The following is a 24,168-nucleotide window of genomic DNA, read 5'->3' as shown; positions in this document are numbered from 1 at the left end:
GAAAATAATTAAAACTGAGGTGTCACTGTTTGAGCATATGTGCTCACATGTGTGTGCCTTTGGATTGGGATTTGGTAATGATATTTCATGTCATTTGCCTCTTGGTGTGTCCATTTTTATATCGAACTACTTCTAGGTTTATACAACTGATCAAAAACAGAGTGGTATGAAGTTTTGTTTTGGTATGGTATGGTTGGTATGTTTTGTTTTGTTTAAATGTTCTAGAAACTGACAACATGGTGCAAGAAACAAAATTCTGTATAATCAAAGAGTGGTCTCGGCTAAATGCCAGGTAAGCGCCACAGGGTATGGATCTCTTTTTAGCCAGCATGGGCTCAGAACCAAACCCTGCGGCACAAAATCTCTCTGCCAACTCAGGCCTCCTGTGAGCGCATATATGTGTGTTTGGATGTCCCCCGGGGGATTTCATCCCTCTGACCATCAGTGCCTTGCCACATTCTTTATCTTGCTTCTATATATTTTGAAACCTACTAGATCGACCAGGGTTTCTTTTTTTTCTTCTTTTTTCCCCCCCTTTTTTTTCCGCAAATATGGGCCAAGTTTTGATCATGGCACCTTTACAGGAAACATTTTTTGGTGATAATAAAAATAATGAAAATATTATTAATAACAAAATCACTTAAAAACTAATAACTGTCCCATTTTTGGATTGCCTGTTTCTTTTTATAGCATCTTTTACTTATCAGTAAGGAAACCTATCTATTCAAAAGCAGCAACTATTATTAGAAACATGTCTTTACTCGAGGCAAATTAATCTGTAGCCAAACCTCTACTTTAACCGACATGAATTTTATCTCCATGGGGTTCTTAACCTTTATCCTGCTTCTGGTCCCGCTGAGTTGTGTTGGCTTCAGAGAAGATTCGCTCTTCCAGAAGGGAGAGTGGGCAAAGGAGCAGGCCTTTTACTGGTGCATTGGCTGGCCTCTAACCCAGACAGGAAGGACAACCATTTAAGCCACAAAGCTAATGACCACCGACTGTTTCGTTTGTGTCATTTATTACCGTGGATGTGGGGTTTTTGTTCTTGCTGTTTGTGTTTGTAAGTTGGCAGGTTGCACGCTGATTAGATCTGCAGGGACGTGGATAACGGAGAGTGACGAAGGAATCGAGTCAGATTTAGAAAGGTGTGTTTAATTAGGTCTGAGTGACTGTCTGGGCCAGAGATTTCAGACAGGACTCCCCACCAGCCCATAATGAGGTCTCGTCAGGTCGAAACGAGCATCAACACAGGTTTGCCAAACATCGGGCCATCACTATGGTAACCTAAGTCACTTTACCATCTCAGAGGTTTTGTTTCAATGAGGCAGCTACAGAACAAAAATGTGGTTTAAAAACATTCAGATAGGCAGCAAAGGTGACAGTTGTGTTTTTCAATTATTGGTTGTAGTGATTTATGGAATAATTATGGTTATAGATGGCAGAAGGGAAAGGGGGATTTTGAAAAGAACTAATTCCTGCCATGCATCTCTATGCGCTATACACAAAGATGAGAAGGTGGCTCGGATGTTGGCATGTTTGTTGGCAAGGTGAAAATATAGAGGTGAAATTGAGATTTGTCAATTTTTCCTAAAGATTTTTGTAGACGCCCCGTTTTTAATTGGGAGTATTTGGCAATGGATTTCAAAAACGTACTAAAGGTATCTGTATGTTTCTAGAACAAAAACTTATTTATGATATCAGCACTTGTATAGAGGCATCCTTAATGTTACATCCAGTGAAGTCCATTCATATACTTTGAAAAATGGTTAAAAACACACACATCGCTTTACAGTTTTGAAACTAAAGGCCTAAAGGCTTTACTGAACAGAAGCAGATTACTGAGAACAGGAAAACTGTGTCTGTGAGCATTGAAAGTACTTGCTTGACAGCAAAATCCACAAGTTTGACCAGTGCTTTGTACATCACCATGTGAACCCCTTTAAGTCATTGGGAAAATATACATGTTTTGTTTTGTGTTTTTTGTGGCTCAATGCTGCCACTGGGTTCATATTTTGTTGGTGTAAGCAGGATCCTCTGGGCCGAAATAGGGGGAAATTCCTGTGAAAGTGGAGGGCTGCAGTGGTTGAGCTGAGTTTGCATTATGTTTGTGTGTTGTGTGGTTGAGTTTTGAGTAGACAGCCAGACAGACAGAGACGGATTGAAACTGCTACATGTTACTCCTAGACAAAGAAGTCTTTTTATCTCTTTTTTTTTTTTAAACAGTTGGTATAGTGATTATCCTGCTTGACAATCAACTATGCTGCTTCGTAAGAAAATGGAATTATGTTGCTCAAATTGTGATTATTAAATTAAACATCAAAGTGTATCTACACAAAAATCCACTTTAAATTCTGATGTTTATGTCAGCCGTTAAGTCTCTTTATTTGAGATACTGGTTGCTTGAAACACATACATGTGCAAGCATAAACCTCGATGTCCCACCAGGATGCATAAGGAAATATAAATGGACAGTGGAAAGACAAACGACAAGTAGGACTCAGAAAATATTGGAAAGGAAATGTGAAAGCGCTGTGGTGAAGTATAGACTGCTAACCGAACTAGCCGCTGGTGTCAGTGGGGATGTCTTATGTAATGTGCTCTAACCAATCCACATACTGTACATGCTGTCAGACCACAGTTAAATGTGGAAAGCAAAGTGAGGTGTACAGAATTACACATTTACTCTGAAGAACAGAGGCCACGGTTTATAACTTTTCACACTAGTAGATTATTAGTTTGTGGTCACTTAACGAAACATCGAAATTAATGGAAAAACATCTACCAAGTCACTTTGAGGTGTTGAGCCACAATGCGACAACGGCTTCAGTGGTCGTGGAACCGACTCTCCAAATTTCGGAAACTCTTACTGGAGGGATTAACTCCATTCTTTCAAAACATATCACCCATTGGGTGTTTTGATTATGGTAGCAGAGAGCACCGTCCAAATCTCCAGAAGGTGTTCAGTATCCATGGAGACCAGGGGGACTGCAAAAAGCCACAGCATCTGATTCACATCACTTTCATTTGACAAAACTATTCACTTACTAGTTACGCTCTATGAATGTGGACATTGTCATCTTGGTAGAGAAGCTTTCGTTCAATCCTTTCGTTTAAGGGGACAAATGGATCCAAACCATACCAGCAAAGCCTTAAATTAACAGAGCCAATGGACTGTGGGCTTTGAAGCTTAAGGTTTTTAATTTGTGCCCATCTGTAATTTAATCTATTATTAAACAGTAGTTTTGTTCTCCTTTTCTCAGATTTCATGTCTATCTTATTAGCAAGAAGAATCTAAAAATGTATTTCTATGTAGTTTATTGATTAGAGGCCTCACCAGAGAATTTGTGATTTAAGACTGAGAAATAAATGTGGTAATAAAGTGTTTATAGTTGAATTATTCAGTTTGAAAATTGAAAACATAAGAAAATGAATCAGATTGTGAGCAAAGCAGCAGAGGTTTTAAATCCCATTATCTCTGTTTAAATAGAGGTTTTGTCACACAAGCGAGGGAACAAAAAAAAATGTATTTTATTTTTTCCATTTTTGACTCCTGAAATTAAATATTAGTTTTGGGAAAATATTCAACTGTGGTACTGGTCGAGTGCATACCAATATCTTTACCAGTAAGACTTTAACAGCAGAGAGCATTAGGGCACATGTTTGTGTTGAAAAGCACTCTGCGCTGAGGTTTTGATATCCATCCACCAGTGCGAGTCAGCATGTATTTCAACATGGCTGTTTATTTTCCTTTAATGTGCAAATGGCCAAATATGTGTGACAGATCGTGTGCTGCGGGTTGTGTGCGTGTGAGATATATGATGGCTGCGTGAATGCTGACAGTAATTACAGAAGGGTGTACCACAGCAGCCTGGAGCTGGCTGACTAACAAGTTATTATAACATCTAATACATAACCAAATGTCAGCCATCTCTGTTTGCTGCTTGCAAAGTGATATAAATCTACAGAGATAGTGAAGGAAGCTGTAAATGCTCGTGATGCATAGCTAACTGAAAAGATGATAAATCTGGGCTTGAGGTATTTTAGATTTGATTTGCAGATTGCGTGCTGCTTCTTATTTTGACAGTTAGTGCGCTGTGTCTGTACAGTGTGTGTGTGTGTGTGTGTGTGTGTGCGTGCCAGGGATAATGTGGCATCTCTAGAACAGGAACTCTTCTCCGCGCCATACACATAAAAGCGCCGTCTCTCTGTGCTCCTGCAGGACCTGAATGTTCTGTCTTCTTGTTTCCACTAACAGGCCTTTTTCACATCAGCTGCTTTGCCATGAAATACTCACTAAATGCAAGAATTACCAGTCACATTAATGAAGGCTCACATCTAAATGGACCTGAACCTTCATTTGTAACTCCCATCTCCCCTAATTCATGTCAGAGTGGTTGCTGTGAAAAAGGTCCATGAAATGGGCTCTCTAAATAATACACACCTAGTTTTTACAGCCCAGATTTTAAAGAAGTATCTATTTCACTGCAGGCAGTGCTCAGTAATTGAATGTTGGACCAGTATTTGTTCTTCGTGTGGTGTTTAAATTCTCACTAACATCAGATGCAACAACAGGTGAGAGTACTTGGGCAGAGAAACACAGCAGAGACAGACCCATGAAATCTTTATTGAGCCCCACTGGCTACTGTCTTGTTAGCATTTGGATTTGTATAGTAAAGGAAAAGCTTTGTTATCGTTTCCCCTCTCTGGTTGCATAAGCTTCAGTGTGCATGCATGCCTCTGCTCCTCAGTGTGTATTTGAGTCCCATAAACCTGAAGCCAGTACTATAAAACTGATTTTTGGATAAAACTGCAGGGGATAATTATGCAGCGTGTTCACAGCACACATGGTCATTAATAACATTGGGGGCCAAGCCTATTTTTACTGTATCTAGCTTTGAGGCTAACATATGGCAGCCTGGCTGATTTGACATAAAAATATGTGCAAGAGCATTTAACAGTCCAGTGTCTTGCATGGAGGAGAGGGCGAGGAGGGCATGCGCACTGTGGCTTGTAAATATATAAGGCAACAGCAGGGGGACCCACTATGTCCCATATTCACTCTCGCATAAAGGCACGTGGAAGAATATGAAGAGGGTGAAAGTTGTTTTTTTAAGTTTTAATAAATCTAACAAATGTGAGGAATTCAATTTCAAAAAATCATGTTAAAGTATTTATATTTAATGAAACGTCCTTTTTATTTTGCCTCAATTCATTAGACACATTATAGACGTTAAAGTAGTTGCTGCCCAGATAACAGTTAACAAGCATCCATGTAGACAGTGAATGACACCCTGTGACTGTACTCATATCAGTCTAGTATAATTTATTATAAAACTGTACTGATGAAAATATTTGCTGAAAAGGTTTATTCTAAATTTATTCTAAAGTTATTTAATTGTAATCATTTGTGTACATATATATATTTGCATAGTGATACGTCAGCACAAGTATAATTTCTTTTGTGGGACTTTGTGTTCAGTTCTGGATTTCTCCCATTCTCTAAAACTAGCCTGTCGCAGTGCATCTAGTGCAGACCCCCAGTACACAGAGTGAGATGACTCACTGGACATTAGCAGTCACCCTGGCAGTGCCACCCTGACACCGACGCAGCTGCCGGCCGAGCTTCATGACCTCCATCTCTAGCGAGACCAGCCCGTCGCCTCCACCTGCACCCGTGGACTCAAACAAGCTAGCTTACTTTTTTCCCAGCACTCCTGCGGACACCATTTTGACACAGATGCAGCACACTCTTCTTCCATGGCCTTTAGTCTTTCCCGCATACATACATCCAAATGATCACTAAGCTCACGCACGCTAAACACCGGCTGCTCTGTGCTGCTCGTACCTTTTGGAATTCGCTCACATCAAAAACAACATCTGTCCTTTCAGTCGGGCCTGATTAAAACGCGCTGGAATCTCAGTCACACACGCACAATGGCGTAACTTAATCAGCTACCACATGGCCACAGAGGCTTGCACTGCATGGAGAATGTGGGAATCCGGGGCTTATCGGAAATATGCTTTGTTTTTATATTACACAAAGCACAATAAAGGGGCCTGCAATTGCAAGTGCGTTACTGAAAGCATGGATGAAGACTTGCGAATGCTACTCGCATATGCATGTGGCCATCGGTGATATTATTTATCGTGTAGACATTTTCAGTGGTATGCATGCTTAAGTGGTGGCCAACAAACACAAGAGTCTTACAACTTAATTCCCTTAAATGAAACATGAGGAGGGGACAAAATGAGCACCAAGAGCGATTCCAAAGAAAATGCTTTGTCTTTTTTTCCTTTTTTATCAACAGTGTTAGAAGGTCATGTTGTAACACTGAGAACTTCCTGCTTCATTCCAGACTTTTTCTTCTTTCTACATCTCAGTGACACAAACTTTCTCCTTTTCCCTGAATTCCTGCATCTCATTAAAGCACATAATATTATCCAGTTGGCATTTTTTTGACAGCACTATCCAGACTGTTTTTACTGACATACCAGACACTGTATGAGCCTTCTGAGAAGTTTTTTTTTTTTCCAGTGTGCTCAATGCTATGCACAGCTGGTTATCACATGCGCCTCATACCCCAGGCAGACCATCTCCTTTTTTTTCTATATCTGTTTGTTGTTGTTCTCAGCATTCTCCCTGTTGCCCATGCATATCACTCGGTGTGCTTATTTCACACACTCTCAGCTGTCATCCTCTTTCTTTCTGCTTTCTGCCTCATTCTAGCCCAGAGGTAATTCCTGTGTTGATATTTGAAGCTAACATTTTCTCAGCTTTCAAAAGGCTCCAGTGTTATGGTTGACCGCCCTATGAAAAGTAATACCTAGAACACATAAATAGCAAGTGGCAGGCGATCATTATTACTCCCTCAAAGCATTGTTTTCAGACCAGAGTGTTGATTTAATTTAATGAGTTAGCTTAGCTGAGGGAGGGGACCAAGGAAACAGTAATTAGTTGTCATGCTAATTGGGTCTGTGTGGGAGTTATCGCATGTCTGCATGATAACTCTCACGCGCATGTGAAGCACACTGGGGCTGGCCTGCCTCTCTGTTCATCTCACGCACACATTTTTTTTTGTACATTGAAATGCACATAAGCATGCATGTATATGCACACACACCGATAAATAGGAAAGGCAAACGTTCACATTCTGAACAGCTCACAGAAAATGCCAAGGGACTGTCAGGCCTTTGACCCATCGACTAAGAAGAATTAATGATGCGAAAATCTTGATCCCAATTATTTATCAAGAGAAAGCAGCCTGAGAGCTAAGGGATAAGGGTTCAAGACTTTGGATCCAATTAGCTTTGAGTGTAAACTTAAATACGTTAACTTGAACAAAGGAGGAAAATATAGCAGTGCAGGGTGAGAAGAGGTGATGATGAGTCATGTCATGCTCGTATAACAGGACTGGATGTCATCCTGTCGGCTCCACTAATTGCTTTATGAAGAGCTGATTTTTATGCGTTCCAGCCTGTTTTAGAAGGGCAAAACTAACAAAATGTCACCAGACTTTTACTGATTTATACCTTTTAATCCTGAAAAGATGAAAGCTGTAAACTGAGTAATCATATTCTTTTTGATCTAACAGAATATATACATGTAATTATTATTTTGTCATCTGTGGCATCACTCAAGTATGGTGGCCTTAATGTCTTTCCACCATATTTATGAACATCTGTCCCCACCCTGCCAGTGGGGTTTGTGACTCCCTGTGGAGCTATTTTTAAAGCCCCGAGGTCTGGTGACCTCCAGGAAGGGTCACACTCGCTATCAGCGGAGGTCCAGCCCTGCTTTGCTTTAACATGATATGCATTCTTTTTTTGTCTATCTTCATTCCTTCCTTAGAGCTGCCGTCTCCATCCCTTATTCCTCTCTTCATCACTCCACTGAGGAATCCTAACAACTCGGTGTTGAAAGTGAAAAAGCCATGACCTATCTTAACCTCGACTTTTCAGCAGTTCTGTACTTATTACAGTTACGTACTTTCAGCCGAGTCGCAATGATTCCTCTCATCTCCTGTGAGTTTGTTTAGACATGCTGTCTGTTTTTCACCATGGCGAATGAGAACGTTTGTATAGGAGTCTCTCAATTCATGCCTGTATTGATAGCTGCAGGACACGTGATTCTCTTTCCAGAAAGTGGAACTTTTTTTAGCAGTATTGGTCCCATTCTCATCACAATGTCCAGTTCTAAGCCCTAATCATGCTTTAATTGAAGGTAATTTGGGGCAGTTTATAGAGTACAAAGCACGAATAAGGGTATTTCTTATTTGGAAAGTAAACATTTTAGGCAGTGTTTTAGTTGTCAGACTATTAGCCCTGACCAGCTTCTGCTAATAAGCAAACAATCAGCAAATAATCTCACACACATGCAGAACTGAGTTTCAGGATTCCTAATGTAAATTAAATCCTAGTGACGGTGCAATTTTCTAACTGTGCCACAATTTACCAGGATCAGAAAATAATATTAAAATGAGGTTTAATAAGACATTAAAATGATTATTACTGAGAATTAAAACATGGGAAAAGATGAAAGACGGGGAAGATGTCGACATAAGTACAGCAATTGACACCGATCAATCACAGTCAAGCCCCAAGGCTTTCAAGAGGTCTGTTCAAAATATGCTATCTGAGCAATTTATGTTCATGACATCACCCTTTTCCTGACGGAGCCATCTATATATTTTGAGAACCATCAAATACATTCTTCCATTCCTCTCAACAGATTTCCACCGTGAATTGCTTGCAGGTGTATCCTCTGCACGTTCATATGCTACACATTTTATCCTCATTTCTGACCAAATGTTCACTCTGAATCTTTTCCAAAGAGCCTGTCGAGAGAGAAAAGACTGTTAACATGTGCAATTAGCATCTGCGAAGTAAGTTTTATTTCCTCTTGTCTGGCAACATGACACCTTGAATAGTGGTTAGTGTGAAAAGAGTAAAACTCGGCAGCTACACACAGAGACAACACACCAGCAGTGTTTGATAAGTCAACAGATGCCCTCCTCTCATTAATAGTTTGACCCCTCTGTTTGCAGCAACTCCAGGTGGGGGTCACACTTTCTTGTCTTTGAGTAAAGGGAGTTCCAGCATGTGTTTGTACATACTGAGCGATATGTGCGCTTGTGTGTCTGTGTGTTTAAGGGCACGACTCCAAAGAGCTCAATCCAACTGAAAATAATAGGGAAATCAGGGTGGTGCTCTGAAATCACACCTACAAATCAAACATAGTTAGCATTCTGTAGCAACAAAGGAGAGCTGATGGGCAGAGCAATGACGCAATGCCATTATAAACACTAGTAGTCCTGCCACTTGCTGCTGCTGCTGCTGCTGCCACTCCAAGGTTACAAATACGAGTCAGTAGTGCAGAGCCCCGCACTTTCCGCATGTAGTCCAACAAAGCTGCTCTTGTGTGAACGTGTGTTCTGTGTGTTTAGACTGTAAGCAGGACACTGTTGAGCAGCTGCCACTCATCCAAAGCCATTGCTCACCGACACAAATTTAAAACCGCGATATTGTATATAAAGGAATTAACAGTCCCAGAAGAGCAGCAAAATCAAATTCTTTTTTTTAGCTACACAAACAGTGCTGTGTTGTGGAGTCCAACATTTTAGTCTAGACTGAAATCATTTCACAGATTACTTTTTAATCTTGTGTAACAGACCTTTAGTCTTAATCCTGTGGACTTGAATGGACTCTACTTATATATCACTTTTCTACTCAGTTTGAGCACCAAAAGTGCTTTCTTATCACAAGCCTCTTTCACCCTTTCACACAAACATTCATACAGTTACTTTTTTCCATGCCTAAGCTCTTTGCCGAACATTCACACACCAACTCTGATGGATACATCACGGACAACTTGTGGTTTAGTATCTAGTCCAAGGATATTTCAACATGCAGGCTATCTGAGCCAGGAATTGAACTGCCAACCTTCCAGTTGGTAGATGACCTGCTTATCAACATCTTGACATCCTCTTTTTTTGTATCTGCTGCTTTTAATCACTTTCAAGGACCACAGTCTCAACTGTTTTTTTGATAATGATATGATGATTAAAAGAAGACACTGCAGTTTGGGGAAGGCCTTACTGATATGTAATAAACAGCTTATAAACAAAGTAAAATCTGGGAGCCTTTTGCATAATTGACAGCAGTTCTCGAAGCAAAACTGCAGCTTTATGGATTATTGTGTAACTGTTTTCATGTTTGCGCAAAAGATTGTGGGGTTGACAAATTTTCTGTCTGCTATCTCATCTTTGGTTATGCTGCTTTTGAATAAATTTGTCCTGGTGTGGCAGAGTTATGTGGTAAACAGCAGCTAAGGCAGTATTTTATGCTGACTTGAAACTACAAGGAATTGGAGCTTAGTGTGAACTGAAATTTCAATTTTACTCTTAATTTCCGTTATTTCTGGCAGCTGTAGCTGCTCATAGAAAATATGCTCTTGACAACAACAGGGAGAGCCAGAGTGTTTCAGGACTTCATTACAAAAGAGAAGCCTGCCTGCTGGTAGAGCATAACAAACAGCTGATCAGACAGGGTAGCTGTGCAATTTCATGCTTATGCATAAAGTATCTCTCTCCCACTTTTATTCAAATAGCATCTGCGGCACAAAAAAAGAAAAAAAATCACATAGCTGTTGGACTATATGTAAATCAAGTTAGAATCTTACGGTTCAATAAAAGTCTAGTGTTTCGGTGTCATTGTCCAGCGTTTTGTACAGATTTACGAGGGCATAGGGCACCACATGCATGAACCTCTTAAAAACATTTTTTTTCCCATAGGCTTTTTTGTTTTTCTAACAATTGTGTGGAGAATGTGCTTTGTTCACGTTCCCTATTCACTAGGCTGCAGAGATGTATTGGTGGAAGGCATGTCAGCATGTGATTAAAGCGATTTCTCTGACAGAATCCCTTAAATGAACTCAGTTTTAGCAAAACTCTAAAGTCTAGTTTCAAATTTATTCACAGAAAGCAATAGACAGATAAAAATGATTATTAACTGGGCATTGCAAAGTTGTCAGTGACTAGCAGATGATTGAAATTTGAGGGGAGGGTTAAACAAAGTCTGTTTTTAAGGTTACAGTGAAGTTGGTTACTCAATCAAATGCAACAGACTCATTTGGAGGGGAAAATGTATCGATCATGTGAATAATTGGTCACTAGTGTGCGCTAATTCCGGGACATTGTACTCCTGATGCTGGGAGGGGTGTGTAGGGGGAGGGAGAGTGAGGGAGTGAGAGGAGCAGGGGTGAAGAGAGGGGGAGGCGCCTTGTTTGGAGGCTTTGCTGTGTGTTCCGGGCGTTCTCTCACTCGAATTTTTAATGGAAATACGATTGAGTGTGCTCTCTGTTGCAGTGTTGAAAGTTTTGTGACACTTACTGGGGGATTTTGTGAACTTTTCGGAAACTTTTGCCCCATTTCGACGACTTCTTCTTCCTCAGTTGTGGGGTTTGGTTTATACCCCGGGGCACCGGATCCGTGCATTGCAGACTGTGGAGCAGGGGACACCGCGCTTGAGAGTTTTCAGACGAATGACCGGGTGTGGGTTTACATAATTCAAGGCCAACTTTCTTTACCTTTGGTCTCTCTCTCGGAGTTTTGCTAAACATGTCGGGACGCAGTTTGCGCACTAAACTTCAAATCGTGCCAAGCAATGCTGGAGCATTTCACCAGTGCGTCAAGGGCAACTGTCTGTGAAACAGCCTTGGCACCGATATCTTGTTTACTGCTGGGGATTAAGGTTCCTGCCTGTGGGCTTGGAAGCAAGCTACAAAATACTGGTGTGACTCTGAACAAAGTTTTCTAACATTATGGAAGGTGATCAGGGGACCGGTGCGCCTTCCGATGAGCCTCAGGCAGATAGCGCTGCTGCGTCCGACAGTTTCTCCCAACTGTGGTCGGACGTTATGGGGATGCTGGTAAGTTTGGGGGGAGGGGTGACGTGATAATTGGTTGACATCACAGACTCGCAACTAACTGAAATTGTTTCCTTTAACACTTGTATTGCGAAATGAGTGTTTGTTTCGCCGAATTATAGGTGTATGCAAATTACGCATCAGCTCTCTCCAACAGGCCCATGTTCCAAATCCATCGGTGCTCTGCGTGTAGCCTTGTATTCTACTGGAGTTGGCTGCCAATGATGAGCTCATACAGCCAAGTCAGTCCGAGATCAAAGAAAACAGGTGTTGATTGTGTGTGGTGTGTTATGCACTGAAAAGTTACCCTTTATGGACGCGGGTCCGTTGGGTCCTCTAGATCTTAAGAAGTTTTGAGATTCCTGTTGTCTTTGTAAACTGCTGTTATCTCATTCAAGTGAAGTTTAGTGTATGTTACAGGTTTATGCTTTGAAATCGTTATCACTTCAGAGTTGTTCTGTGTTGAGGAAACCAAATTCCTGAAACAATGTTTTGTGTGGCTTTCAATGCATTCTTTATTTTACTGCCTACATGGGATGCAATAGATCTGTTATCTATAGACACTGGAGTCCCTTTGGTCTGATACTGAGGATGTGTGTATGGTGTACAGAACTGTGTGTATATGGGGAAGGAGAATGCTGACACTAGACCTGGCTCCCAGCCACGCAATTTATCTAGATTTATTGCCTCTGGAGGCATATGTCTGATAGGCTGCTCTCTTTTGTTGGTTTTTTCACCTTGAATGGAATCACGTATACAGGGAAAAGCAACAAGTTTTGCTAAAGTGCATTGCATACACTCCAATGTTTTACCATCATTTTGAAGTCTTTTTTCCCCCCCCATTGCTTCAAACACGATAACAGTGAAAATAAAATCCTATCCTTGGAAAGTTTTTTTTTTTGTTTTTTTTTTGACAGCATTGTTGTTTTTGTTTTGTTTTTTTTACCTTGAATTCCAAGTAGTTGGCCATCTAATGAAGAAACAGCCTGAAGGACACTGAAAAAGAACAACAAAGAAACAACCCAATGTCACTGACCTCAGCTTTGTTGCTGTTTTTTTCCCATATTAGTTTGTAGTTTTAGATCATCTTATTTTCCTATTTTGCTGTGCAAGAAATTTCAGAAATGTGAACGAATGGGATTAGATTGGCCTCCTCCAGCTTCTGAAAACTAGTGTCTTTAGCAGAATCGGCAAGCCCATAACTGATTTAACGACCGTGATGAAAGAAAAGAACGAACATAACATAACATCTGGCGCGTAGGGCTATGAGATATTACTTTGTTTGTTCTGCAAACTTAAACTGAAATGTCCCTTCATTCCAGGCCAGTATTTCTTTGCTTTTGTTTAATTTGCTTACATGATTCAGTTTCTGCTCGTTTAGAATGCTGCACTTAACTACAGTGTTTCTTTACGTATTGGAAAACATTTCTAAATTGTTAACATTTAACTAAATCATTTCACGGGGAACCTTGAGCTTAACACTTTGCTCACGCTCATATCTCTAAACACATCGTGAGATTCTGAACACAATGAACACCGCGCTCTCCTTCAGCAAAATGGATGCTATATATAACCAACCCACTATGGATTTCAATGCCTTTTGTTTTGCTTGAGAGCTTGCCCTTTGAATTGGGATTTGGTCTTAGCTTGTTGACCCAACTTAGCTCACTATTGCACATGTGCCTGATCTTTGGCCTAAATACCTCTTTAGAGATAGTTTTCCATCATGATAAAGATCTGGTCAGACTTCTTACTGTTCTCCATCTTCCACAGATTACCGTATGTTTCAGCACACATACCAAACTTGGAAAGTACTCTTAAACTTTAAGCAACCGTTCAGATAAACACCAAAATGCTTTGTTGTTTGTCCCTTGAAAGTAGGTTTTCATAATGCTTTAACTGTAAATCAAATGCTGTTTCAATCTGCTTTATATTTTCCCGTCTCTGAGGTTAACCATCCACAGTGACGTGTGGTGCAATGTGTTTAATAAGAATACCTTAGAAAGCCATTCATTTATGTGCGGTTTAAGCTCAGTAAATAGCTCTTGAAGTAATTAAAACTCAAAGGCAGTTTAGGACAGTGTGGCGTAGGAGCTGTGAATTGTTTTAAGTGGTTGGATTTACACATGTCTGAAAAGGGAATTTGCTTCTGCTTGGCCCGCCCCACGTCTGGAGATATGGGGGGGTCCCTCAGAACAGAACTTCTTTACTAGCTTTTAAATTAATCTGAGTTTAAACACAAATGTGCTTTATGAATTTGTACGGAGGCGGTCTAGATTTCAGTTCTTTTTCATTGGATCCCATTTGGGAAATATCCTGTGGGATTTGACTTTAGCTGGAATAACTGCTGCTTCACTGCTGCTGATGTAGAGGAGAGACAGAACAGAGATTTCAGATATGTATTTGCCTAAGGCAAGCTTTAAATTGTACCCCCTCACCGTATAGGAAGGTATGCTCACTAACCTGGACAGCTGACAGTCACTCTTTCTTTCCTTCTCTCCAGAAATTTCTCCTCTGTTTTTTGCTTGAAAGGCCATCTGAATCCACAGCCGTGGTAATATTTTATTTGCCTGCAGGGAGTCCTTGTTGTCTTTGAAAGGAGTTTTGTGGTGTTTTACACAGTGTGGGTGGTAGTTTGTCCATTTGGAAAACTGATTATGTAGGAGACAGTGCTCCATCTTTAAACCTAAGAATGTGATTCTGCTCTTGAGACGTGATTATTGATTGTGTCTGGGAAATATATGGCTAGATGATGTGACCCCTAGGTGCTTCCTCCCACATAGCATTTTATACATAGTGGCAGCATGTCCTTCAGTTGTCTGCTTTCACTTAAAGCATGGTTAGCTGGGCCAGTTTGTCTTTGCCAACAGTGTTCTCAACACAGTCTATAATAGCTGGATTTAGTCTATTGGTGCCAAGTCCAACTCTGGTCACTTCTCCTTTGCTACCCCTCCCTGACCAGACTCATTATTGAGGTCACTCGGAGATCTGGCAGGTTTCCTCTGCTGCGATGGCAGAGTACTGTTCTGCTCAAGCCACGGATATCCTGAGGAAGCTCTCTAAAAGACTGAGTTGTGGCCCCTGGCCTTACCCTCCTTAACAGTCTTCCTCTACTGGCCTGAAGGCCAACTTTTAGTCAGATGTCTCCTGGTTTGGGGATTTGTTTCGTGCTCACCTGCAGCACTTTTAACATTTTTAAGAATTGCAGCCGGCTGATGCAACACCCAGTGATGTTTTTATCAAATAGTCTTTTTGTCAAATGTATATTTTGTGTTATACTGTTAACAGATGGCATGTTCTCTTTCATGTTATTTGTTACCAATAGAATGGTATTAATCCAGAGAAGCAGGGCGGGATTAGTTTATGGAGGCGTTTGAGGAACTAAGTAGATTGATGGATGTAGTAACAACTGGCTAATTTATCTTATGATGTTTGGACTATTGGAGAGGTGATGTATTGTTAGTGTTGGTGACTCAAGAGATTCACTTATAAAAACATTAGTACAGTGCACCACAATGCAACCCAGCTGGCAGCAGTTTCAGTCTGCCAGTCCTGTCCTGAGTTTGCTTAGCAAGTGAAAGTGATCACGCTGCTAACCTTCTAGCATTACATCAGACGGCTCTTTTGTCATCCATTGTCATTGTTCTCAAACACACAAAATGGGTAGTCACAAGGGCGTGATTGTAACAATAGTTAATACCATCTACACTTCTATTCAGCCCATGTAAAACTAAACACCGGTATGATAAATGGAGGATTTTGACGTTAAAGGTTGAAACGGAACAAAAATATTTGATTTTTTTTTTACGTATTATACTGGCTTTTCTTCAGCTAATAAACAAGCAAGCTTTCGTTTAGATATTCTGTAACATGATGTGAAGAAGATAAACTGAGTGAAGCTCCAGCCTTAGCAGATATTCTTCTCATGTCACCGATATACCAAGAAAGCGCTTTTGAGCAGATGTTCCCAAGGTTGCAAGTTATCAGTGCCTTGCATGCTAGTTGTGTGAATTACCTTCATTGGGTGCCTTTCACATAGTTTTGACTTTTCCCTCTTAAAGAAACTGTCACTTCAACAGTGCACTGCCTCTTTTGAAAGGACTGATCAGCCCTTTATGTATTCTGTTATATGAAACGCTCAAGCAAAAGTGCTAAATCCTGGGGAATTTCCTCTCCAGATTTATATCATATTTAATTTAAAATACTATATTTAATATGTGCTCGATGTTGGTTACTTGAGTATAAAGCACTTACATTATGAAAATGAAACCAAGTAACAGTGGGGGTGCATGTCAATATATATATTTTGTACTTATATTACTTTATTTTTTTGGCAATAAATTCATGATTTAAAAAAAAAAAAGAGCCTGAAATTGAAGCTGCTGAAGTTTAGCGCACAGACATGCCTCATGATTAAAGTGATGCTTCTCCAAATTGACTTTCTGAATGTCTGTAGAGGAACCCTGTGTCAGTAAGAATGCAAGGAATTCCATGGCCAATTGACCCGAGGCTACTAAACCTTTATGCTGTTTCCCTTCTCTGTGCAACCTTTGCATACAAAGCATATGCATGTATATCTTTACTTTTTAATATTTAAAATAAAGCAGATTATATATGATTTGTGTAGAAAGACATATTGACTTCATTTTTATTTCCGCCATAGATGTAAATCATCTCTTTTGAAGCAATTGTAAAGGAACTTTATGTACCGCACATCATTCAGCATTAATAAGAGCTTTTAATTTGATGGTGGCGCAACATGTCAGCCATTAATTTGCAGTGGTCTTCACACAAACGAGTGATTTGTTAATTTTGTTAGTTTTTTTTTTTTTTTAAACAAAACGGAAATTTTTCATCTTGAAATTAGAAGTACCCATCGTAATGGAATGATGAGCTTTTGTGACACTTGCACACTCTTTACTCTGATTTCATACAAGCGACCTCACCCATTCTTGCTTGGGTGGAGTTTTTGGTACGACTATTGTTGCTATTGTTCAAGTTTAAATGGGGAGTTGGCCTCCTTCACATCGAGGGTGGAGTAGCTGTTACATCACGTACATCGGCACACAGTCATGAAACTAGATGTGTTTATAGTTCTATATGTGTGCATGTAAAGCGGCTTCAATGTAAGAGTTTTACAGTAAGGGTCTTTTGAGACTTATTGCCAACAGAGCCTGTTTTGTTTTAGGTTACATAATGACTTGTGCGTTAGAGTCTCTTACCAAATGAAGGATCTCTGTTATCAGATTACAGCTGTTTTATTCTCTTCTCACCAAACAGCTGCCCTGGTTTGTAGTCCACAGACTATCCCTTTTCCAGCATCAGTGCCTACCCTCCTGCCAAATTTCCAAACAATACTACCACATTTTCACTTCCACTTTGACAGATTTACTCTAAAATGTGGACAAAGCACTTGTTCGTGCGATGACATGACCCAATCAGTCATTATAAGAAAACAGCTGGTTTACCTTTTCTTAAGGCTGTGATTCACCCAAAAGCATCTGGAGTCATTATACAACAGAACATGTGAATGTGTCACTGTACAAAGTGACGGTGGAAGTGAAGGCTCGAGGTTCAGCTGTGTCGAGCGCCTATGAGGTAATTCCACTGGTGAATCAGAGGAATCTCAGTCATCTCTGCACACACACGGAGGTTGGGGGGGGGGCTGTTTTAGCAGTCTATCTGAAAACATCAAAATATATGCAGCTTTACCTGTCCACAGCTGAGAGATAGTACTGCAAGTGGAGACAAAAGAATAAAAAAAAGAAAAATCCATCACTGTTTTAAAAAAAAAATTGGAGTCGTCGACTAAAAAATGATTTGTGCAACTTTAAAACGGCATTAGTCTTTCTATTTGGATGTTGCAAATATATGTGCACAGTCTTGATGTCTGATTGTAACATTTTGGGATTCTCTAATGAGTGTGCGCTTTCAGTCAATGTGAGGAATGAAGGCGAAAACATGTGTCTGCTCGAGGAGTGTTTCCACTGGGATTCTCAGTCAGCTCAAACCACATGTCTGGCCAAAACAGGATTTCTCAAGAAAAGATACTGGGAGGACAGATCACAGCAAGCCAAAGTGTGCATTTGAGACGAAGCAATTGTGTGTGCATTTGAGACGAAGCAATTGTGTGTGCATTTGAGACGAAGCAATTGTGTGGTTTTTTTGTTGTTTTATTTTCAGTAATGTTCTCATCTTACAATTAATAAATCGTAACTCGGTCTCACCGAGCTGTGTTTGTGATTGGCTTAACTCAGTTTGTTTTGGTCTGATGCTTTTGAAATCCCCAGCATGCAATGTGTGCGCATACTAATGTGTGTTCTCCCCGACTAGACACCAAGGTCTGAAGAAGACCTGTGTGTGTATGCACGGGTGTGCGTGTGACACCTTACTCACAGTGATCCATTCATTTGTGGCCTGGCACCCAGATAGGGAGTCCAGTTGAGAAAGACAGAGACTGAGGGAGACTGTTTGGACCCTGCACAGTGACTCAATGCTAGCTGTCTGCCTGGCACAGATTAGATCAACACTGATGAATATTCAACTGTGGGCCATCGCTGCCAGAATGGCCTAGATTTTAACCAAGGCAAGACGCAGGAGATGAGCTTCTCTCCCACAAAAGTTATACAAAAGTTGCTTTATGTCCTGCAAAGAAATATCAATGACTTAATTCAAGAAAGTAATTAATATTTAAGTGCTTTTTTTTTTCTTTTTTTTTAAGCCTTGAGAAAATAATTAAGATATTCTAAATCTGAAAGGTGGGCCGACATAAACACAAGTCACCCTAATTAACTTCATAGATTGCTTTATAACCGGCCCCTTTATGTTGACAGTTTATGTTCAGCTACGCATTTCAATAAAACCTGAATTTAAAATGTGCTCGACTACCTCATAGTGTTATTTTCTTTTTGGTAAGCTCTTTAATGTTTGGAGCAGAACTTCCTCCATTATTCCTAAACAGATCTTCCTCACAAAGGCAGGAACTGTGCTAATGTAAACTGAAGCTTGCCGGAAAAAGTGTGTTTGGGTTGGAGCTTGGTGAATGTCTGAGGAGGTAAAGGGCATCTTGAAATAAAGACAAAAACCCAGGAACAAACCAAGGCCTGCCAGTGACACTGAATGGAACCTGATAAGAATGAATAAATGGGCCTAAAGCCCTTTTACCGGGGGTATTTTTAGGTTTTTTTTTGTTTGTGTGGCGTCAGTTTGAACGGTAGTTGACACTTTGAAATTAGTGGCATCGCCAAGAAGAATGCATATAAAGAATAATATTGTTTCTACTTATCCAAGATGTGATGTGAATGTCACGCAGTGTGCTAACTCGTTTAGGCTTTTTCCTTTCCCTGCAGTACTGGTGGAATATTGTGAAGTGCAGTTATATGAAAGCGTGTAAAGGAAAGACCAAGTGCAGAAAGTAAATCGAAACAAAGCAGTTGAGTGTTCATAATTCATGCAAAGAGTTTTTCCAGTGGGAGCATTGTCAGCGAAATTATCAGTGGTTTTAGTGGTTTTAGTATTCTGGCTAAAACTATGCCTCTTCTTCTCCTCAGGATGGTTCTCTGGGCAACATAGATGACCTTGCACAGGAATACTCTGAGTACTACAATACCTGCTTTAGTGACGTCAACGACCGCATGGAGGAGCTACGCAAACGACGAGTCTCCCAGGAACTCGACATGGTAAATACACACTCACCCATGTAATTACCTTGCCTAATGAAATCATGTGAACGGCTATTCATGCACAGCATTTTCTTTGCCTCGCTTCTGAACTTGCATGCTTGATTTTTTTTTTATTTTTACGCTCTTTACTAACTGCCAGATAAAGAATAGCAGAGACTGAACAAACAAGATGAATTTGTGTTAATGTCCAAGTCTTTCCCCGAGGCCAGTGTGCCTGAACACCACTACAAGTCTTTTTCAGAGAGATGTAGGATACCAAGACACTTCTTTGGTTGCCAAGTTGCAAGTAAATCTATGATGGAATGCTGCTGGTGCTGCTGTAGAGGGCCTAGCTTTGTGCAGCATGCAACCCAATGGGTCCACATGCTTGCAAGAGCAAGTATAAGATGAATTCAGTAAGTCTCTGTAAATAGAACTTGGGCAAATAAATTCTCAAACACACACAAAAACAAATGGTCAATTCTGTTTTTCTGCTAAGCTAGCTGCCGCTCTCCACCACGTTTGCTAGAAAGTCAGACATAGTAGTGTTATTGCCCGATAAAACAACGATTCAGCTCTCCATCCACATACTTTGCACACATTGTTGTCACGTTGGACTTTCTTATTTTAGACCTTGTACCGATTGTCTCCCCATTTTTCCGCATGTTTTTCTGTCATCACGTTTCCAGTTTAATAGGCGGCCCCTCTTGCTCCAAGGCGACCATGTGGCTCAGCTTGCATTGAAAGGCACAGCTGATTTATTGTGCTGTGCATTTAATGATTTCAGACATCCAGTTGTCACCGCTTTCATGATAGACTGTAAATGCATTTTGCATCTTATTATAGATTAAGTGCTGTCTCTTTGGCTGCAGACTTTGATCTGTGCTTACCTTTCGGGCATTTTTTTTGTTAGTTTTGAAGGGAAGCTCTGCTTCTGAGTTCTTAAAACAGGGGAAAAGGAAGCTGTGAAGGCTCAGGGGAGGGGTTGGGGGTTGTGCTGAGTGGGACCTGAGCCTGAAGCCCAGTGCAGGAGGAGGCTAACGACATGAATAGTGGAAGAATGAGAAGGAAGGAGGATGAGGGGAATGAAGAGGAGGAGTGGAGTATGTGAGAGCCTGCAGCTGTCCTGCCACTCTGCAGAGTTTGGCAGCAAAATATAGAAGAAAAGAAGAAAAATACATGGAGGAGGGGATATAGGTCAGACAACACCTTATCAAGAGCTCTCAAATGTGCAGTATCAACCCACACTATATGGATTTAACCTTGCCTTGCGTTTGAGTGCAGGCCTTTTTCTAAAATTAGTTTTGGGTGCTGTTCAAGTCCAGAACAGTCTTTTCTTTACCAACCCTTCTAGGATGCAATGGATTAAGACAAACTTTTCTTCTCTTAGACAATATTGTTAAGAGGCATTGTGAAAGTAATACACAAGGCGTGTACCGAGACAGAGCACAGGACACTAAATGAACTGAGAATGAGCTTAGACAGAGCGACGGACACCCAGTCAGAAAGAGAGTAACAAAATGACTGTTACAGCTTTTGAAGTGTGTCCAGAAGTCAGTGGCTGCAAGCCAGCGTCATGCAGTCGTCACCCCTGGGACCAGTGCCAGATGGTTAGGCAAGGTCATAAGAGCCACATTAATAGAGACAGATTTTATTAGTGGAGGTGGATGGTAAGGCAGACAGGACTCCATAAGGCTCACCTCTCTTTAGCCATTGTCTTAATTTTCATGCGTTTCATAATGTCAGATTTATAGATCAGTTATTGATTTCAATTATTATTATTTTTACTAGTACTTAACTTGTTTCTTCAGATCTCTCCTACTATATGCTTTTCAGTTCAGATCTGATCTATGTAGTAGAGATTTTAGGGTAAAAGTCACCTAAGCTTTGACCTTTCTTGTTTTGCAATGCTGTTCTAGAGAAGGCTGAAGTTTAGATAAATGTGGTATCGGAGAAGACGCCATGAAGGCTGTCTGATTGCCAGTAAATCTGTGATGGAAGTCCTCATACTCCAGGTTAAATATAACTTGAGGAAAACACTGACTGGATATTTGCTACTGGAAAATTCCCATGCGAAAGCCCCACTGTCTAAAGTGTTGCTGTGGTCAACATTGTAACACCAAAAAGTAAGAAGAAGACCTTTTTAAGTTTCTGTTCTCCAAAGCATTCTCAACTTGACTCTTGGTACGGCGAGTTTGCTCATGATGGGAACCATTCAGCTTCTCTTTCGGGGTTTTGGGGTTTTTTGGGCTCTTTTCCTTAAAGTAACGAGAAATGTAACATTTGGATTTTTTTTCCCCACTTGCACAATATTATTAGCCTGCTCTTGCATTGTGCCCCTTTTAACATAGTGATGGCTGTCTGTGTTGTTGCAAAGCAAGGGGCTCTCTCTATTAAGAGTTGATGACGGAAGCTTTCTCTTAGATGGCTATCGATGCACCTCCTTTCTGCGTGGCTTCCTCTCAGTTGTTTCTGTGACTCTATGGTAGTTTTATGAGTTAGTGGGATACAAAGGGTTAAATAAACATCCTCTTTGGGAATGTGGATATGGATTAGCACGACGGCCTCGCAGTTTCCCAGCGCTCTTACACATTAGCGTTCGGATGCTGCGTGAGGATTTTTATTATTGGATTGACAGGAAATGCTGGAAAAGAGCAATATATTCAGCAGTTTTAATAAAGTGTGTTGTCTCTAATAACGGGTCAGTAAAAGGTCAGGTCAGAAGGATAAATAATTTTTTCTTTTTTTTGCCTGGGATTCAGTTACATTTTAGTCTTCAGTGTTCTAATTCTTAGCTAAATACAAAGGATTTAGTTATATTTTAGAATAATGTAGATGCATTTGACCGTCCTAATGTATCTTACATCTGTAACCATAAACATGATTTGTTTTTCAGTGTCCCTTTTCAAAATAGCTGCTTCATAGTAGTTTATTTTTACGATAATTTTTAAAAAGTGAGTTTTAAATTTCAGCATAGCAACGAAAATTTGCTTGGCCCAATGTTGAAAACATAAATCGGGGGCTATGGTAGAGGTTACCTCAAATAAAAAACAAAACAATGATTGGCAGCCCACAGATTCCAGGAAATGATCCCAATTTTGGTTAGTAACACAATTCAATCACTGGTTTACAGATCTGTTTTAGATGTGGACGGATTCTTAAAAGGCACCAAGGCAGAAGTTTGTAAAGGTTTTAACCAGTGGCTTTGAAGTAGCATAAATTATCATTGCATATTATCATTGCTAACAACTGCAATATATGACATTCTTTGGTTTCTGAAGCGGATGATGATCATTTTAAATACTGCTCCATAGAAGTCATCTGAAGTTGAAGTAAATACATTTAGTTAACTTTTGTCTTTTTCTTCTTGTTTCTTCAACATCAAGGCAGTTGGAAAAGTTATTCAAGCTATCTCCATGAGCAGCCACAAAGTCACGCTACAGTTATGTCAGTGCAAGTTTAGTTTAATTCAAAGGGAAGAAAAAAAAGTGCCAAAACGCAGACATAAAACACCAGAGGAGGGATCCCTTAAACATGCAGGGACTGGTTGTTGGATGACTAATCTTGTCTGGCCAAGGGAGAGAAATACCAAACTCTATTTTGACATCACTTTCTAACCATAGCACAATAGTACAAATGAAGTACGCTAAATATAAATCAAGAGAGCTCATTTTGGCGTTTGTGGTTGTTGGGCAAACATTTTAACACTTGCTGTTAACCATAATGAGACATTGCACTGCTGTGTGTGGTAATATCTTTGAGGATAATTTTAGATAATTGCATAAACAAAGCATCCTATCAATCATAAATCTGTTCATCGTAACCTGCTAACTCAACGAAGGCATTTTATTTGTTTTATACCTGAATTGCCTGACAGCCGTGGGTCAAGACTCAGGCACGGACTTGTGTTTTTGTTTTACCGTGAGACGAGGAACCGTGTGGTTAATGCCCACATGAAGTTAAACCATCAAAGTGCGTAAGTTCAGCTGGGTTAAAACTACAGTGTAGAGGAAAGACAAACCGTGTTGTGAACTCTGCTGCTTATTTATCCTTTCTACTCTCAGATTTTTGCCTAGAAACATAGCACAGTCAAACGCTCAAACAGCAGAGACTTTGTTGCTGTAAGATTGCTTTCAAAGGACGTTCGTGCCGATGTGTTTTTTTTATTATTGGCAAAACCCTTGTGGAAAGCAAGTGGTATATTTAAATGTATTTTGTGATTTATTTGTCACTAATGGGACATTGGTTGTAATAACTTTGGTTTTTGTTTTGAAATACCAAAGCTGAGGAGGATTCTCAGAGCTGAGGAATGCTCCACGCGCTATAAAAGAATGCAGCCCTGTGCGGCGAGCACGTACACACACTCTCCCAGACGTCCTTGGAAGGAAGAGGATGGAGATGTTGGTGTGCTAATGTATTTCTCGTAAAAAACATTTAGGCAAGCGGCAGCTTGATTGGTGTGGCGTGGTTGAATTTCAGAAAACACAAGTGTGGGTTTTGTGTGTGCGTGTGTGTGTGTGTGTGTGTGTGTGTGTGTGTGTGTGTGTTTTTGTGTGTGTGTGGATTTTCCAGAACAGCCAGTCC

General features: G+C 40.4%; 1 protein-coding gene across 7 annotated transcripts in view; it reads left to right on the top strand.

Annotated features, from left to right (window-relative positions):
- The window catches only part of sash1a (SAM and SH3 domain containing 1a), a 159,919-nt gene that overhangs the window by 100,727 nt on the left and 35,024 nt on the right, over positions 1-24,168 (top strand). For 5 of the 7 annotated variants that reach the window (XM_005734456.1, XM_005734457.1, XM_005734459.1 and 2 more), the window contains exon 2: positions 19,474-19,602. In XM_005734456.1, the coding sequence (XP_005734513.1) occupies positions 19,474-19,602 (129 nt within the window). Of the gene's footprint in view, positions 1-11,277; positions 11,927-19,473; positions 19,603-24,168 lie in introns of those variants that run through there. The other 2 variants (XM_013911207.1, XM_005734458.1) reach the window with 1 other exon arrangement.

Source organism: Pundamilia nyererei, unplaced genomic scaffold (genome assembly GCF_000239375.1).
Source record: "Pundamilia nyererei isolate P.nyererei 1_Seehausen unplaced genomic scaffold, PunNye1.0 scaffold00058, whole genome shotgun sequence".
NCBI lineage: Eukaryota > Metazoa > Chordata > Actinopteri > Cichliformes > Cichlidae > Pundamilia > Pundamilia nyererei.
This window is presented reverse-complemented; position numbering and strand designations above follow the sequence as displayed.